Here is a 17,683-nt window from a genome sequence, read left to right as displayed (position 1 = left end):
AAATATAACCGAGGTGCCGAAACGTACTTTTCCCCAAGTACGTTTAGAAAAGTGTGATGTGTGTAGTAGATGAACCTTTTATTCATTTTATGAAACCTATTAATTGTGATGCAATGTTGAATTCACTGACCACCACATTCTATTGAAAGCTCCTTTCCTTTTGAAAGGTTCTGTACTATAAGACAATATTTATAGTTAGTATACAGGTCCGGTATTGTAGCCTGTTGCACAGAGAGGCACTTTGGGGAACAGAATCGTGTGCAGGGACCCCAACTTCACGGTACAGGGGTGCTTTCTTCCTAGGAGCCAGTGTTGGAAACTACACCATTGGGGATGCTGGATTGGGGTTGTGGAAAAGAAATATAATCAACCACTCAAAGAAGATTTCTGGAACCAACAAAGAATGAACATGGGTGTAAACCTATTTTCAGGTTGATATAAGAATATTGTGCGTCCAGCAGTTGTCAGCTTCCTTGTGTCAGTGAAAACATTTGACAGGAAGGATTAAGCAACAAATAGACCTCTTTCCTGCTTGTCTCAAATATGCAATACAATCCCCTGCATGTGCTGCCATGGCTATAGCACATGGGTAGGCAAACTAAGTCCCGGGGGCCGGATCCGGCCCAATCGCCTTCTCAATCAGGCCCGCAGACAGTCCGGGAATCAGCGTGTTTTTACATGAGTAGAAAGTGTCCTTTTATTTAAAATGCCACTCTGGGTTATTTGTGGGGCATGCCTGGTGTTTTTGCATGAGTAGAATGTGTGCTTTTATTTAAAATGCATCTCTGGGTTATTTGTGGGGCATAGGAATTCGTTCATTCCCCCCCTCCAAAATATAGTCTGGCCCCCCACAAGGTCTGAGGGACAGTGGACTGGCCCCCTGCTGAAAATGTTTGCTGACCTCTGCTATAGCAGATAAGGCTGGGCTATAGCCATACCTTCTAGAGATGGATGAGCGCCACACTTGCATCAAATTGACTTGAAAAATCACCTGACATGTTCCAGAAAAAGAAACTTTTTTATTTTTTTACGATTTGGGATTATTTTTCTGAGCCTTTGGGGTTGCCATATGTCCTCTTTTCCCAGCACACACCCTCTTTTTCACGAGCACAGTCGTCATAGTGATCCCTAGTTAAAAGCAGAAGTCGGCAAATGTGCCCTCTTTTTTGCTCTTCAAAATATGGCAGCCCTAGAACGATTGTATGGTCAGTCTCTTACTTGTGCCCCATTGAATGCACTCAGTAGAGGAAAATTAAGAGGTCGCAGGGGCAAAATGAAGCCTCTGCCCAGTGGAGGACCCACATGTAAATAATGGAAATGAATGAAGGTACCATGCAGTGTGCGGCCTGTCGTTTTACACACTTGCAGATGCCGAGGTGCATTCTGAACTGCGATAACATGTTACCAGACCCTTACAGTTTTTAGATGTGTGTTTAACTAAAAGAGCAAACAGATTCTTGGCTTTTAAATCCATATAAAAGAGGCTATTGCAGAGTAAATGGGTGCAGTAACTCATACATCAGTCATCAGCAATGTCTGACCTGAGACAGGGGTTGGGTCCTGGTAGTGATCATTGGTCTGTATATAAGGGTGTTACAGGCATGCCCTATTTTCATTTGTAGGAACTTGGAGACTATGTGAGTTATGGCTTTTGCTTTTTTAATGGTTTTGCTTTCCTTTTATTTATGAACCTGCCATCCTACATTAGGAATGGTATTAGAAACATTTATTCAGTCGTTGGATTTTTTTTGTTTTTTAAAAAAACTTTAAAAACCAGATATTCCAAATCATATCTATAAGTACCATGTCATCTTTGAAATTTGGCTCCCAAGACTTAAACACATTGAAATCCATAAGAAAAAAATTAGAACTGAACAACCGGAACCATTTTTATTTTTTTTACAAGAGACTTGCAATCGTTATATTTTTATTATTTTGTTTATAAAATGTATACCCCATCCTTTAGAATATTATTTTGCAGGGCAACTGGGAAATAAAGACAGAGGTGCTTCTGCATGTTGTTCAGTTGAAAGTAGCTTGGAAATAAAAGAAAGCTTTAGAGTGATTAAACTTCTTTTTATTATGTTACAGAAGATGAGAAATCAATAGCTGGTCATTCAGACATAAATGAGTTATGCAGGCCAATGACACAATGAACCAAACTTTATAACTACATATGATACTGTCAAGCCACCGACTTCAGTGGCGCCAGGAATAATTATGGCTGATCACCTCTAATTCCAAGCTGTTTCACTTGCTAACACTGTCACTTTCACTGGCCACACAGTATTAGTATCAAGTGAGTTTGCCCGATCCACAGAAAGGAATATGCCCTCCTTTATTTCCCTCCTTACCCAACTCGCAGCCATAGATATTAGTCCCCAGAGATAGCAACAATTCATAGCTGTAACCAAACTGTCTGAAAATAACAGAGATGTTTTCTTAAATTTAAGTGATGGTCATGCCCATCGAGCTGGGAAAAAGTGATTTATCTTACGGGGGATATTTATTCTTCACCTCTGTAGAAGCATCATTTATGACAGCGGCTCCTGCTGCTGCAATTTGCACAACAGAAGCATCTTAGAAATGGGCTGCTGTTAAAATAATGGCAGCCACACAAGGTGCTTTAACACTACAGCACTTTAGCAATCCTCATAAGGTATTCTCCTGCAATGTGCTACAAGCGATGGTGTGCTGCCGTTATTTTCTCATCCACGTCTCAGAGGCGCATCACTCTCCTTCACTTCCCAGAACTCCTGAACAACTACTAGCGTGAAATGTTAAAATCAAGTGGTACATAGATAGCTGGTATTCTCTAGCCAAGCCCTCCAGCCTTTTATTAGACATTAGTTGGCTAGAGTGTGGCGCTGATAACGCCAAGGTTGCGGGTTCGATCCATGCATGGGACAGCTGCATAGGCCTGTATTGCAGGGGTTGGACTGGATGAGCCTCAGGGTCCCTACGATTCTATGATTATTAGACTTTGTGTAATCAACCATGCACAGTCAGGTCTGCTGCAGAACCCAATGTTAATGGCGGCCTGGATTCAAATTCCCAGGAGATCACAAATCTCTTGATTCTTCCACCAGCTGACACTGTTGTTACCAGACATAGCAACTGTTTTAACAACAACTACAATAAAAACCCTTTTACTTTCTTTTTGTGCTAGCGCGGTAGTATCTGCTTCCCTCGAGGGAACCACTGAATCGGTGCAAGAGGTTCACTGCCAAAGTGGTGTGCGTCGAGGACACGCGATGGTTTTGAAAAAGTGAAATAAAACGGTGGTCACGAGAGATGAAGTGGTTTTTCTTTAAAAAAAAAAAAACCTAAGAGGCAGGAAATGGAGACAGGTGTCATGTTGGCAAGCCTCCTCACATGCTGGTAGTGCGAACCTGATGGAAGCGGAGAAAACTGCTAAAAAAACACACACACACCAGAGATTGCGGGGGGGGGGGGAGCAAGTGTGGGGATTAATAACAATAGAATGCCAGCTATGAAAACGTTTTTAAAGAATTGTCTGGCTCCTTGGGACAGAGCTTCTCCTGGGCTGCTACTACCAAGGCAGCACCATTCATTCCCTATGAACTGGGCCCTGGGCTGGCCTTCAGGAACAAGGCCGACTCTTCGATTTAAGACTTCTTGACAGATATGTCTGCGTTCATTTCCCTATAAGCCTAAGCATATTTCGAATAGTTTCTCTCTCCTGTTCCTGCTTGTTTCACCTCCTCTTTCCATAGCTGCTTTCCTCCCATTTGCAAGTCCTCCCTTTCTTCTTCTTCTTCCTTGGGGTCTTAAAATGTGCGGGAATGCGTGTGTGTGTGTGTAGCATCTTCTGAGGGGGAAGAAAGAAACACACACACATACAAAACCATTAAATTTCCGACAGCCCCGTTCCCGGGGTCTGACTGTGATCTCGCCCAGGCAGCTGCTCGGGCCCTTGCGAGGCGGCACTGTTTCTCCCAGTGTTTACCCGTTTCCAATGGCAATTGCACCACCAAGTCTCTGTGCGTCTGGAACTTCGCCTGGGGCTGTTTTGGTTACATTGAAGTTTTTCAGCTTCAGCTCTGCCAGATTTAAATGGTGACTTCACTAGCACCGAGCTAAAAAGGAGAAAGGGAGGAGGAGGAGGGAGAGAGGCAGGCGTAGAAGAGAGAGAGAGAGAGAGAGGGCCAGAGCATTACATCACCATTTGGACTGGAATCAAATGGGAAGGATATGACTCACTCGGGCTAGTTAAGCTTTGGCTCAGGTTCTCGATACACTCATTCCAGGGCTCTCATGTTCTGCACCTCAGCAGGGAATTCAGACCCAGTGATGTCCATGAGGTTTGTTTTTAATTTTCCTTTTCTGATCGCGCTCTGCTCTCGCACGACTTACTACTACCATTCCTCCTCCTCTTACTACCACCAGTCAGACGACCACCTTTCTCTTGCTTTTATTTTTTTGCCTCTTGATTCATTTCCTCTGGGAGCATATATATCTCTCTCTCGTCCTCCCCACCCGATCCCTTGTCCTTCTCTGCACTTCGGTGCAGTTTGCTTTCTGCTTACAAACATCCTCCTCCTTCTCCATCAAGAGTTGCGGAGCAGATCCCCCGATCCTGCACCGGCCCAAGCGAGGGAGCGCAGCAAACTTTCGAGCGAAGTTTCTTCCGAGGCTGCTCCTTCCTCCCCTCCCTCCTTCCCTGGCGTTGCTCTCTCGTTCCTAATCGGAGGAGACAGGGAGAGAGTTAAACTGCAGGGACCAATCATTGGGAAGGTGATGTAATGTTGGAGCTGCAGGGTAGTTAAGTAATGTGAGATGTAGGGGGTCAGGGTTGCAAAGCGTTTACCTGCTCTCGAGGGGGTTTAAGTTTATTATCAGTTGCAGTGACTGCAACTGGCTTCAGACAGCAACCCCTAATTATTCACAGACTGCCCTTTTTTATCTTTTATTATTCAATGTAAAACTATAGTATAGTGTTTTCCTTTTCCTTTCTTTAAAAAAAAAATCCCAACCTGATATTATCACAGCTGCGAATTATTTTCTGCTAGAATACACACACACACACAGTTTTGAAACTGGGTTTCAAGGAAGGGCTATGGGGACGGGACTGCTTTTGAAATGAGACTGGTCAATTTGAGATCAGTTAACTGCTGTCTAATAGAGCGCATAAAAGGTTTTGCTGGTAAAGATACGCTCTCTAGGATATAAATCATTTAGGGTTGTGATTTGTGCGTCGTGTCCCAAAGGTGCCACTCAGGGCTTCAAGCTAATGCTTTGCCAACGCAGTTCTGCAAGCCATGCAACCACTTATTTATGTCGGTGGGGGAACTTACAACCCAAGCGATTTCAGGATTGTGGCTCCTGGGCGTTCACGCTCGTGCTCTCTGTTGCAAAAAGTCCCTGAGATTTATACCCTCCCTCCCTGCAAACATACCTGTTAAGAAGAAAGCAAAATACTTGCCACATGTAGCTAATTCCTGGGAGGGTTGGGACAGGGGGGTTGGAATTTTAAACTATAAAGCATGCTAAATCAAAGCCTATAAATGAATTGCAAATATTGGGAGTCTTTACATAGATGCGTGGCCCATTTCATATTTTATTTCCATAGTGTAATCTGTACTTTGCCAGAATTTGAAACACCAGGTTTATTCCCTCCCCCCTGCCCCCTTTGGCTTTCTAAAAGAAAATACAGTGGAAGAGGGTTAAATGGAAAAGGTAAAGGTGTTCTGTAGTATGACCTAGTGGCAGTCAGCTCAGTGACAACCAGACTTGGCTTCCTGGCGTCAGGTGCTCTGAATCAGCATATTTGACATTCAGGAAACCCATTTATGTGGAAGTGCCTTACACCTTATGCTAAAGTTATTTACCGTTGAAAAAAATAAAAATGTGATAACAAACAAGCATTCCTCTCTCCTCCCCTCTCATGTGGCCATTCCTTCCTTTGCTGTTTCAGACCTCATTTTGGAGTTTGCCAAATCCCATTTCACAGCATAGTTTAAAGTGGATTTGCAAAATGCCGTTATGGCTAGCTAAAGGTTAGTGCTGACAGTGGCAGAGAGGTAACAGTAATCAGAGGTGTCAACATTTGAGGGTGACTGGACGGCTGATGTTGCATGTGTGTCATCAGGACTTTTGGGGGAGCCAGGAGTGGAGCTGAAAATGGTGGCAGTTCGGCTTCAACGGCCGGTGGCTGGGGGCTGCTTCCCCGCTCCTTCCCCTCCATGGCAGGAGGAAGAGAAGGAGCCAGCCACTGAAGTTGCACTGTGCTTGGCTCTGCACTTGGCCACCCCAACCCCTTTGAAGATTGGGGGGGCTGTCCCAAAAAATATGTCCAAATGGGCTCAGCTCCTGGGAGTTGGTGCACCTGACAGTAACCTTTGTTTGTTAGCCTACATACAGAAAGTTATGGAGGAATAGCCACACAGAAGGAAGAGTGAAAGCCCCTGGAATGCTTCTGATGGATGAACCATGGTTATATAGTACAACCATGGTTGTATAGTACAGTAGTACCACAGGTTACATAAGCTTCAGGTTACAGACTCCGCTAACCCAGAAATAGTGCTTCAGGTTAAGAACTTTGCTTCAGGATGAGAACAGAAATCGTGCTCCGGCGGCGCGGCAGCAGCAGGAGGCCCCATTAACTAAAGTGGTGCTTCAGGTTAAGAACGGTTTCAGGTTAAGAACAGACCTCCGGAACGAATTAAGTACTTAACCCGAGGTACCACTGTACCTATATCAGTCTTCACTGGTGGGGCTGAACTAGACTCATCTCCTGCACAGTGCAAAGATTCTCCATAAACAACAGTTGTAACTGATTCATCCACATGGCAATGTTTAATTTGCCGCAAGTACAGAGCAGCACCCAAGATATGTTGTGCCCAAGGATCTTGTGCAAGAAACATGTTTATAAAAGATATTCCTTTATATTTATGTAAATACGTCCCACTGCACACTGCCCATCAGAAGTGGGAAAAGTTTGGGATCCTTAAAAAAGTGTTGCACAGAACAAATCTTTGGGCTTGTTCACATGTTATCTTGGGGGTTTTCTTTGCTCATGGGAGTTGGTTGCTACCATTTGGTGGGTGGGGGTTTCAGGCATGGCCATTTCTGCAAACTCTGCTTCTCCAAAGTACCGTACAGAATTTGAAAGTTGTGGTGACTGAGACCCACAAGTGCCTAGCTTGCCAGCTGCACGGCCGACTGCTCTTGTGAATGAGGAAAGTAGCTAAAAATGGCACAGAATATGGTTTTCCATTCACAATCCGTAGAGGACACCTGCCTTTTCAACAGCTTCCAAGTAAAGATCTAGTAGAGATCTATGAGCATCCAATATTTCCATAAGCAGTGCTTACTACGCTGAAAAAAGATCAACTCTATAGTATTTCTTTATTAAATTATTTTGACTCTATAGGGTTTATTTATTAAATTATCTTTAATCTATAGGATTTGTTTATTAGACTCTACTTTTAAAAATAGGAATGTATAAATTACAGAAACTATAAAAAAATTCACTTGTGATGGAAAATATAAATCCATCTAACTATGAATCTGCTCAACAATTTCTGACCAGTTATCAGGGAATCACAGAGATGCCCCATGTTATTTTTATTTTTTTACCCTCCAGTTGCTCCTTCATGTAATGTTACTTTTTCGATTTCCTACAAGACATTTACTGACTGCATTTTATTGTCTTGGAAGGAAGGTGGGCAGGAGAAACCATTCTTTATCTTGGCAAGAATTCTAAAGATTCGGTGGGTGGAGAGAACTGTCCTGGTTGCCCATTTCTACGCTCTAAAGTCTAAACAACCAGACAGCAAAAAAAGGAAAGGAAAGGACAACACCAAAGATTTTCCTTTCTTGCCTTAAATTTTCTTGGCTGTTCCAAAGTTTATGTGAAGTTATTTTATTCAGTCCAACGGATTAAGGGGAAATTTATTGTTTTCCTGACTATAGGTGCTTCCCCTCCAGTCACCACAAAATTTAAATGTCAGCCCATGGTGTCTGTAACATGCAACTTGTGTTTCCTCTTTTCTGACTCGTTATTTAAGATGTGTAATTGAATATAAGATTCATGATAGGTCAGACTGAAGGTCACTGTACTCCAGCCTACTCCCCACCCACCCCTCCCCACTGGCTGGCCAGATTCTTCTAGAACAGGGGTAGGCAACCTAAGGCCCGGGGGCCAGGTGCGGCCCAATCACTTTCTCATTCTGGCCCACAGACAGTCTGGGAATCAGCGTGTTTTTACATGAGTAGAATGTGCCCTTTTATGTAAAATGCACCTCTGGGTTATTTGTGGGGCATAGGAATTCGTTCATCCCCCCCCCCCAAAAAAAGCTTGGCCCACCACATGGTTTGAGGGATGGTGGGCTGGCCCAGGCTGAAAAAGGTTGCTGACCCCTGTTCTAGAAAGCCCTCAAGGAGGGCATGAAAACAGTAATCCTCCCTCTCCTCTTATTGCTCCCAAAAACAGTATTAGTTGCCTTTGAAAATTGATGTTCTATTTAGCCACCATATAGCCTCCATGTTGTTGTTTAGTCGTTTAGTCATATCCAACTCTTTGTGACCCCATGGACCAGAGCACGCCAGGCACTCCTGTCTTCCACTGCCTCCCGCAGTTTGGTCAAACTCATGCTGGTAGCTTCGAGGACACTGTCCAACCATCTTGGTCCATGGAGTTTTCTTGGCAGGGATACTGGAGTGGCTTGCCGGTTCCTGCTCCAGGTAGATCACATTTGGTCAAAATTCTCCACTATGACCTGTCCATCTTGGGTGACCCTACACGGCATAGCTCATAGATTCTCTGAGTTAATCAAGCAAGGCAGTGATCCATGAAGGGGTATAGCCTCCATACATTTGTCTAATTCCCATTTAGAGTCACATAATCCTGTGGCCACCATGAGCACATTATGAACATAAGCATTCACCTTGTTAGGTCAGGCCCAAAGGTTTATCTGGTGTTGTTTTCAAACATGGACCACTCAGCTAGGAAAAGAGGAAACTGCTTTGGTCCATATCTAGCTCAGTATTTCCAAAATGGCTGGCAGCAGCTCTCCGGGCATCCGGCCAGGGGACATTCACCATTTTATCTTGAGATGCTGAGGATTGGATCTTCTGTATGGAAAGCGGGAGCTCTACCACTGAGCTAGAGTGTTTATGGGAAGCCTGAAAGGAGGTCATGAAAGCAATAGCACTCTCACTTGGATCAATTGGCAGTGAATTCATAAATGGACCACACAGCATGTGATGAAGTGCATTGGTTTTTGTCCTGACCTTGTTTCCAGTACATTTCATTTGGTGAACCCAAGTTCTAGTATTACAGTGGTACCTCGGGTTACATACGCTTCAGGTTACATACGCTTCAGGTTACAGACTCTGCTAATCCAGAAATAGTGCTTCAGGTTAAGAACTTTGCTTCAGGATGAGAACAGAAATCGTGCTCTGGCGGCGCGGCGGCAGCAGGAGACCCCATTAGCTAAAGTGGTGCTTCAGGTTAAGAACAGTTTCAGGTTAAGTACGGACCTCCGGAATGAATTAAGTACTTAACCTGAGGTGCCGCTGTATAGGAAAGCAACAGAAAAGTTATTTCTACTCCCTTTCTCTGCAGCATGTGCACGCTATTAGGTACTGAATGGGATCTTTCCCCTCAACCCCTGACACCAGCGTAACATAATAGGATGAAATATATTTTTTTCTCCTTCTACAAGGGATCCAGTACATTTTTTCGAAATTCGTAGCAACAATATATCCCAAACATGCTCTGTTTTTCAATGAAAGAGTTGTTCAATTGTCTGCCATCCCTTAACATCTACCATGGAGTACATTTCTGGCCTCTGCATCTCAATAAGTATATTTTCAGAGCTGGAAAAGGTGCAGATGAGACAACCAAATTGACCAGGGACCCGAAACTTCTTTCCCATAAAGAAAGGTTACAATGTTTGGGGCTTTTTGTTTTTGTTTTTGTTCTTTCTCTCTTTTTTTGAAAAAAGGCAATTAAGTCTGGAGATAATAAACATCTACATGATGTGGACTAAAGTTGACAGAGAAGTTTTTGTTCTTCTCTCATACTATTAGACCCAGGAGTCCTGCAAGTGAGACAGCCTGGCAGGAGACTGAAGATAGACGAAAGGAAGTCCTTTCTCAAACAGCACAAAGTTAAACTATTAAATTTGCTATAGCTCCCAACTTAGATTATTGATCGCTTGTTAATATTTACATGTACAGTAACCACTTAGAATACATCTATGAATTACATATTAATTCCAGCTCTTTGAGGAAGGTTGAGAGTGTTGTAGCTCCTTTAGAAACGAAGGACATGTCCCGATACCAGTTTTCTGAGCAATGAAAGTTACAAATGCAGAATTGAAGCAGGAAGTATCTGAATATACAAACAGGAATGGTTTTAGCTTCCTTATGTGGAAGCACCCTCTTATCTCTGTTGTCAAAGATTTCGTTGAAAAGCCACACGTCAGTCTAAAATTTCCATTCATTTAATGCGGGTAGGGACTTTAAGTGTTCTGTCTTGGTTGTGCTGTCTTTGTTTTAGGATTGCCATATGTCCTCTTTTCCCAGGACACGTCCTCTTTTTCAAGGGGAAAATTCGTCATAGCGACCCATAGTTAAAAGTAGAAGTCGGCAAATGTGTCCTCTTTTTTGCTCTTCACAATATGGCAACCCTAAGAAAACTTTTCAGGTCTGCGTATTGATATTGACCAACATTTTCCAAGGGATCAAAATTAAGGTATGCAAAATAGCCATATTTACAGACTTTAGCCTGTTCATAAAAGATGTTCTTGTAGGCAAAATCCACGATGAACATAAATAAATCATCAGTTCTGGGTTCAAAGGTTATTGGGAGCTTGGGCAATTTGCCACCATAGACCTCTTCTTCTCTCGAAGGCACCACTGCCTACTCATTTTCCCCAGTGCCCAATCCATACAACCACTCAGAAGGGAAAGTGGAAAGCAGGTGGAAGATCCTGTTGTATCTCCCCACCCTTGCCATTGCTTTCTTGCAGTGTTGTTTTTTCTAGAAAAAGAAGAGGTCCTGGAACTCACCATGAACGCCTCCCTTGTTCTGTTATAATGGCAATGGCGCCCACCTGAGAGTTCTGCTTGGGGGGAAAAAGCCCTGCTTTCATGACTGGAGGCAACAGGTGAACAGAGGTGGAGACAGCAAACAGAAAGAGGAGCAGGAATAGTAGTCTGTGTGCAGAATGGCGCTGGGCTTCCTTTAAGGGTACAGGCCACAACAGACACCCAGTGAGGCCTACAGCTGACATCCAAGTACTCAAATGGCATATACCAAAAAAAAGATATTTTGGGTGAGAAAAATAAATGGCTTAATTATTGCGTTTTGGAAGAAAGCCAGTGGGTCTTTTCTGCCAGGAAGCGTGTGGTGCTGTGGGTTAAACCACTGAGCCTAGGACTTGCCATTCAGAAGGTTGGTGGTTTGAATCCCCGTGACGGGGTAAGCTCCCGTTGCTCGGTCCCTGCTCCTGCCCACCTAGTAGTTCGAAAGCACGTCAAGCAGGGGCGCCGACTTATAAAAAATATTGGGGGGGCCATACCGACTTATAAAAAATATTGGGGGGGCCCAAGACCTCCAAACCGCTGCTGCTGGGGGAACGAAAGGGGCGAGCCCCGGGCTGCCCCGACCTTAAGTGAACCTGTGAGGGGCTACCCTTTGCGGCAGCCGATTGGCTGCCGCCGTGGGCGGTGAATATTAATGATGTATCATTTTTGTGCTTCATGCTGTGGCCACAGACATGTGATCTGATGGTGAATTTGGGGTGACCCAATGCAAAAATCCTGAGAATCCCTGTGGATCCATGTTTTGTAACCATGTTTTTGCACCATTGCAGCCCCAGGCAACAGTGGGTGTGTGATTTTTGGGGGGCAGGCTGTAGCCATGGACATGCTATGTGCTCTGATGGTGAATTTGGGGTGACCCAATGCAAAGATCCTGAGGATCCCTGTGGATCCATGTTTTGTAACCACGTTTTTGCACCATTGCAGCCCCAGGCAACAGTGGGTGTGTGATTTTGGGGGGGCAGGCTGTAGCCATGGACATGCTATGTGCTCTGATGGTGAATTTGGGGTGACCCAATGCAAAGATCCTGAGGATCCATGTGGATCCATGCTTTTTAACCACATTTTTGCACCACTGCAGCCCCAGGCAACAGTGGGTGCGTGATTTTTTGGGGGCAGGCTGTAGCCATGGACATGCTATGTGATCTGTTGGTGAATTTGGGGTGACCCAATGCAAAGATCCTGAGGATCCATGTGGATCCATGCTTTTAAACCACATTTTAAGTGGGGAGGGAAGGAAAAACACAGAACGGACAAGGAGCACGAGAAGGTTGTGCAGAGAAGCAGCTGGCTAAGAATGCAGGGGAGGGGTATAACGGCAAGGAGGAAAGGAAGGCAAAAGTTTTCCCTCACCTACCCACCCAAGCCAGCCAGCTCGCACGCGCTCTCTCTCTCTCTCTCTCTCTCTCTCTCCCTCTCCCTCCTGCCTGCTTGCCTGGAGGGGAGGGGCTTTCCCTGCTCTTTGTTCCGTTTGAGCAAACACAGCAAGGAAACAGAGGAGGGTGGGCAGTAAGACCCTGAGGCAGAATGCAGGAAAGCAGCCGCTTCCTCTTTTTGAGGGAAAAATACGATAATAATTTTCTTAAATTATTGGGGGGGCAGAGCCCCCCCCAAACGAATTTTTGAGGGGGCTCGGGCCCCCTCAGGCCCCATGGAGTCGGTGCCTATGACGTCAAGTGCAAGTAGATAAATAGGTACCGCTCTGGCGGGAAGGTAAACGGTGTTTCCGTGCGCTGCTCTGGTTCGCCAGAAGCGGCTTTGTCATGCTGGCCACATGACCCGGAAGCTGTCTCTGGACAAACGCCAGCTCCCTCGGCCAATAAAGCGAGATGAGCGCCGCAACCCCAGAGTCGGACACGACTGGACCTAGTGGTCAGGGGTCCCTTTACCTTTACCTAAAATATGTACGGCTAGAATACCTGGGATGGCTAAGTCAGTAGAGCATGGGACTCTAAATCTCAGCATCATACGTTCAAGCCCCATGTTGAGCAGAAGATTCCTGCAATGCAGGGGGTTGGACTAGATCAGAGGTCGGCAACCTAAGGCCCATGAGCTGGAAGCAGCCCATGAGGGTCGCTTAACTGGCCCATGAGCCGCCCCAAAACCGAGCCGCCCACTCGGCGAGTCCCCGCATGCTGCGCTAAACCAGTGCAGCGCGGCATGGAGACTCTCTTCCACCCCTCCAGAAATCGCTTCTGTGCAGGTGCGATTTTCGGCGGCTGGGCATGCGCAGAAGTGATTTCCTGCGCTGCAGACACGTGCAGACACAATTTCCGGCATCATGCTGCGCTGGTCCAGCCCACAGAGCATCTCCGCGGGAGTGATCCGGCCCATGCCCAGTAAGCCTTGCCGACCCCTGGACTCCAAGGCCCCTTCCACCTCTAAAATTCTGTGGTTCTACGATTCTAAGGTTTCTATGCAGGTTAGTAAAAACTATGGGATCTGCAACTGTATTTGCATTTGTCAAATTGTAGGAATTCTTGCTGTGAAAATGTTCAGAACTTGTGTTTTCCTGACAGTGATATGGTAATGCCCCTTGGTGGCTCCTCCTCTCCATCTTGAGGCATGTAATTAAAAAAATAAAATAGTGGATTAGCTGAAGCATGTGTTTACGTGATTGTGGCTAATGTCAGAATTTTAATTGACTTTCCTATTTTTCTCGATCTGGGGGCCGTATCATGTTCCAAGGACTTCGTTAAACAAAAGGTTTGAAATACGTTTCAAATTAGAAAAAGAAAAAAGAAATGCTTAAGTTAATAAAGATGTGGGATTCATTTACAAAGGAAATACGGGCCACGGGCCAAGAGCAAGCCAAATATTTTGCCAACAGTTTCCCAGTTTACCATCTTTGCATATCACTGCCTTCACCAACTCTCGTAACACTGACATCTCTCTTTAAAGGCTAAAATATGGTGAATAACTGATTTAGGTTTACCTAGTTGAATTATTTTTTTATTAGAAGACCCTATTTTATTTCATTATACCCCTGGACTGAGCAGCTAAATACAAGCACATAATTAATGTTACTATATTCCTAAGTAAAGGGGGGCATTATTTTTCCAGGCAAGGCCTAGCTCAGCTTAGTGCTAAACTACCTGTTGCATGCAAATTATGTATTAGCCTGAAAGTCCTTTTTGAAAAGGAAAAGCCACTTTTAGAGGGAGCCATTGGGATAGCAGATAGGTGGTTAATGAGGAGACTTCAAGGCTTCCCTACCTGCTGTTTTCCCTCTTCAGATTACCTCCTCCCCAAGTGACTTTCCCCTCTTTGAGTTTCAAATGTGTCCTTGGAATTGTGATACAAGCAGCAGACACTGGTTTTCCTTTTCCAGTCAGCTTCCCACAAAAGCAACTTTTCTTCTCCAGGAAGGAAACACTGGGCTTCAGTTTTGCTTAGGTGTGTAATGTAAGTGTGCCCCTCTTATGTGATCTGTCAGCAGTTTTCGATACAACTGACTATGCTATGGTGTCCTCCTGAATTGTCCCTCAAAGTTGGAGGCATTGTTCTTCAGCCATTTTGTTCCCACCTGCCCATTCTAGAGGGTAGCACTGGGTGACTGTATGTTGCCCCACCTCCTGCCAACTATGTTCTTAACCTGATTCATCTTTATTACAGACAAACCTTGGTTGTCCAACGTAATCCGAAACGTTCGACAACCGAGGCACGGCTTTCGATTGGTTGCAGGAGCTTCCTGCACTCAAACGAGTAGGATAGCATAAATCTGTGACTAATCTACCTATATTACTTGTGTAGATGTTTTGAGGGGACACACACACACACACACACACACTGTATCCTATGAACCATCCTGAGAGAATGTGATGCAAGAGTGGTATATAAATCCAATAAATAAATAGATAATAAAATTTGATTCAAGTTTTTATTTTCTTTAATTCCCTGTCCCAGACATTATTTATTACTTGCTAAGTCTTGTGAAGAAGAAGGACCAAATATTTTAATAACGCCTCAGTGACGAGTAAGGAGAGGAAGATAAGACTAGTCCCAATGCTGAAGGAGTCTTGTTTAAGAGATTGAGAATTTAGAAGCCTGAGTTATGAGACATTTCAGGGTGGAAATCAAAAGTATTGATATCCAAATTTCAACACACTACCTTTTTCACAGGGTATGGTATCTTTTTCACATGGTACAGGGCATGGGGTCAGTTGCTAGTAAACTGTTCTTACACTTGAATAGTATATATTATAAAAGATTGGATATGCTGGTCTAGTGAGGATGCACTGGCCAATGTTACCTTTTATTTTTACTTGTTTTGCTCACAAGCAACTTCTGGTCAGCTTGTTTGTTTGTTTGTTTGAATGTTTGAATGTCTATAAGATTTCGTACTTGCCTTTCCCCATAAAGTCCCATGACGCATAGGACTTTAGAATGTAGAATTATAAAACCAAATAAAGGCAATACAATTGCAATATAAGTACTGTAAAACTGTTCCAAGTACAATAAAACGGTTTAAATGCCTCATGTTGTTTCAGTGTAACAGTAGTTTGATTTGGATAGCAGGAGAAATGGTCCACAGGGAAACAGATAAGTGTGTGTGTGTGTGTGTTGCAGTTTGTTTGTCTTTTCTTGGGGGGGGGGAAATAGTTGAGAGAAGCCTTTCTATCTTTTCCTGGCTGCGGGCTTTGAACTCTTTTATAGAAGTGTTCCATTTTGTATTCTTTCTCCTAATAATGTGTCAAATCTTCACCTCACAACCGGCAATGATTCATGGAAGTCAACAATATTAACTAGGCTTACCTCAACTTGAAACAACTGTAGTTCATTAATTAAAGTTGGACAGATCTTCTGTTTTCCTTACGTGAAATTATTCAGTAAATAATTGGGACATTAAAAAGGCACTACTTTTGCCAGTAATTTGGGTCAGCAATTAAGATCTATCAGTATCAATTATAATCCCTTACTTCTACTTAGCCTCTTGTTGTCCGTATGAGTTGCTTTCCCCCATTTTTTGCCAACTTTTCAGACAAGGTTTCATTTAGTCACAGTAGCTGGTGGATGACTGAACAGAGTGTTTGCATTGAATTCTGAAAAATCTGTGGGTGACATCCAAAAGTGATCATCACCACTGGAACGGACTTCTTCTCACGCAGTGGGACTTCCTCACCCCCAACCGCTGCAGTTCCCCATGCACACCTAAAAAGGTGTTATGGGGGTCAGGATTCCCCAGAGCAAATTTGGGAAAGGGGCTGCAATGGAGAGGGAGAATACCAGAAACTGGCATTTCTGACTTTTAATACAAACCTATCTCCTTATCATGGGACGTGGGTGGCGCTGTGGGTTAAACCACAGAGCCTAGGACTTGCCGATCAGAAGGTTGGCGGTTCGAATCCCCGTGATGGAGTGAGCTCCCATTGCTTGGTCCCTACTCCTGCCCACCTAGCAGTTCTTAAGCACGTCCAAGTGCAAGTAGATAAATAGGCACCGCTCCGGTGGGAAGGTAAACGGCGTTTCCATGTGCTGCTCTGGTTCGCCAGAAGCGGCTTAGTCATGCTGGCCACATGACCCGGAAGCTGTACACCGGCTCCCTCGGCCAATAAAGCGAGATGAGCGCCACAACCCCAGAGCCGGCCACGACTGGACCTAATGGTCAAGGGTCCCTTTACCTTTTTATCTCCTTATCACGATGACTAGAAAATTGGTGTCCTGAACTTTTGTACATAATGCCAAGCTTATAATGAACAAGATCATGTCAATTTGAAATTGAAACACTTTATTTTTTTAACTGCTTGAAGAATACAGGAAGGACTGTGAATGTTGTTGCTTTCAGCTGGAAATGAGTATAGGTATGAAGAAGTTGATTTCTGTGGAGTTTTCCGCAGAAAAGGAAAAAAACTCCACAGAAAACACCGTCTTTGTACCTATACCCGTTAATAGCATTCTTTCTGAGTAAAATGAGGCAAATGGGGAAAGGAATGTTGCAAGTTCTGATGGGAGAAAACAAATTGAAAATAGTCTCAACCAGAAACCCGTTATAGTTAGTACTCTGCATCCAGAAACTTGCATTTGCTAGGGGGGAAACTGTATTACAGTGGTACCTCAGGTTAAGTACTTAATTCGTTCCGGAGGTCCGTTCTTAACCTGAAACTGTTCTTAACCTAAAGCACCACTTTAGCTAAATGGGGCCTCCTGCTGCCGCCGCGCCACCAGAGCCTGATTTCTGTTCTCATCCTGAAGCAAAGTTCTTAACCTAAAGCACTATTTCTGGGTTAGCGGAGTATGTAACCTGAAGCGTATGTAACCTGAAGCGTATGTAACCCGAGGTGCCACTGTATTAGCTTGTATTATTAGCCTTTGACTGCCATAGCAAGCATGGAGAACCTCACTAAGAAGAAGACACTTCCATTAACTGTAGAGCTATAAGGTTGGACTCTAATGTACATGTTCCAAAGTAAGGGAAACAAAATTGGAGCCATTTCTACCCTCTGGACACTATGTATACTAATTTTGTGTAGTATTACTTTCTTGTTCATCTAACTAGTTCCATTTGTGGCTCTGCAATTCTGGTGCCTTTTGCAACTCTTATACACCTGTTCTTTTATCTCTATTCCTATTTCAACATTTCCTTAAGACATATGTGGCAGGAAATACC

At 44.2% G+C, this 17,683-nt stretch overlaps 1 protein-coding gene across 6 annotated transcripts in view; it reads left to right on the top strand.

The window, feature by feature from the left end:
• CREB5 (cAMP responsive element binding protein 5) overlaps positions 1–17,683 on the top strand; it is a 262,546-nt gene that overhangs the window by 163,116 nt on the left and 81,747 nt on the right. The window contains exon 1 of one of the 6 annotated variants that reach the window (XM_081883357.1): positions 4,154–4,325. The exons of the other annotated variants lie outside the window; for them this stretch is intronic. Within the exon in view, the coding sequence (XP_081739483.1) occupies positions 4,279–4,325 (47 nt within the window). The 5' untranslated portion in view covers positions 4,154–4,278. Of the gene's footprint in view, positions 1–4,153; positions 4,326–17,683 lie in introns of those variants that run through there. 6 annotated transcript variants of the gene reach the window in all.

The sequence above is a fragment of the Podarcis melisellensis genome, assembly GCF_964234715.1.
Source record: "Podarcis melisellensis genome assembly, chromosome: 12".
Taxonomy (NCBI): Eukaryota; Metazoa; Chordata; class Lepidosauria; order Squamata; family Lacertidae; genus Podarcis; species Podarcis melisellensis.
The sequence above is the reverse complement of the archived record's forward strand: the minus strand, read 5'-3'. Positions and strand labels throughout refer to the sequence as shown.